Source organism: Trypanosoma equiperdum (assembly GCF_001457755.1).
Source record: "Trypanosoma equiperdum strain OVI genome assembly, contig: ctg_1777, whole genome shotgun sequence".
NCBI lineage: Eukaryota > Euglenozoa > Kinetoplastea > Trypanosomatida > Trypanosomatidae > Trypanosoma > Trypanosoma equiperdum.
Genome location: NW_027123812.1, coordinates 2,580 through 3,060, shown reverse-complemented (window position 1 = coordinate 3,060; position 481 = coordinate 2,580). Strand labels below are relative to the sequence as shown.

At 41.4% G+C, this 481-nt stretch overlaps 1 pseudogene across 1 annotated transcript in view; it reads right to left on the bottom strand.

The window, feature by feature from the left end:
* Positions 1 to 11: 11 nt before the first annotated feature.
* The window catches only part of TEOVI_000760500:pseudogene, a 1,447-nt pseudogene continuing 977 nt past the window's right edge, over positions 12 to 481 (bottom strand). Inside the window, 2 exon segments of the mRNA in view lie at positions 12 to 50; positions 52 to 481. The exon segment at positions 52 to 481 is cut by the window's right edge and continues 8 nt beyond it. Coding sequence covers positions 12 to 50; positions 52 to 481 — 469 coding nt within the window.

Genomic DNA, 481 nt, shown 5'->3' with positions numbered 1-481 from the left:
ACTCATATAATCACAAAAATCAGAGCCAATTTCTTATTTACAAGTAAACTTGGAATCTTTGCAAGTTTCACCTTCCCATTTACAATCCATAGTTTTGCAGTCATCCCTTTTCTTATCTTTACATTTCTCTATTGTTGTTTCTGCCCCTCCTCCAGTTTGAGTTTGTGCTACAGGGACTCCGCTTTTTGAGGCTTTTGTTTCATTAAATTTGCACTTTTTGTCACTCTTAGCTGCGCTGTCGTTATAACTGCAGTAGGGCTTGTTGCTGCAGTTATTTTTATCTTCTATTTTACTGCAAATTTCTTCTGCTGCTTTGGAATCTTTCTGGCCGCTGGCCTCTTGTAGTTGTTGTTTCAGCTCTGTGATTTGTTTTGACGCTGCGTTTTGGTAGTACGCTAGAAGGCTCGCCAGTTCTTCTTGGTTGTCGATTTCGCCGAGGGTCTTCTTTGAGGCACGACCGGCTATGCCATCAGGAATTTCC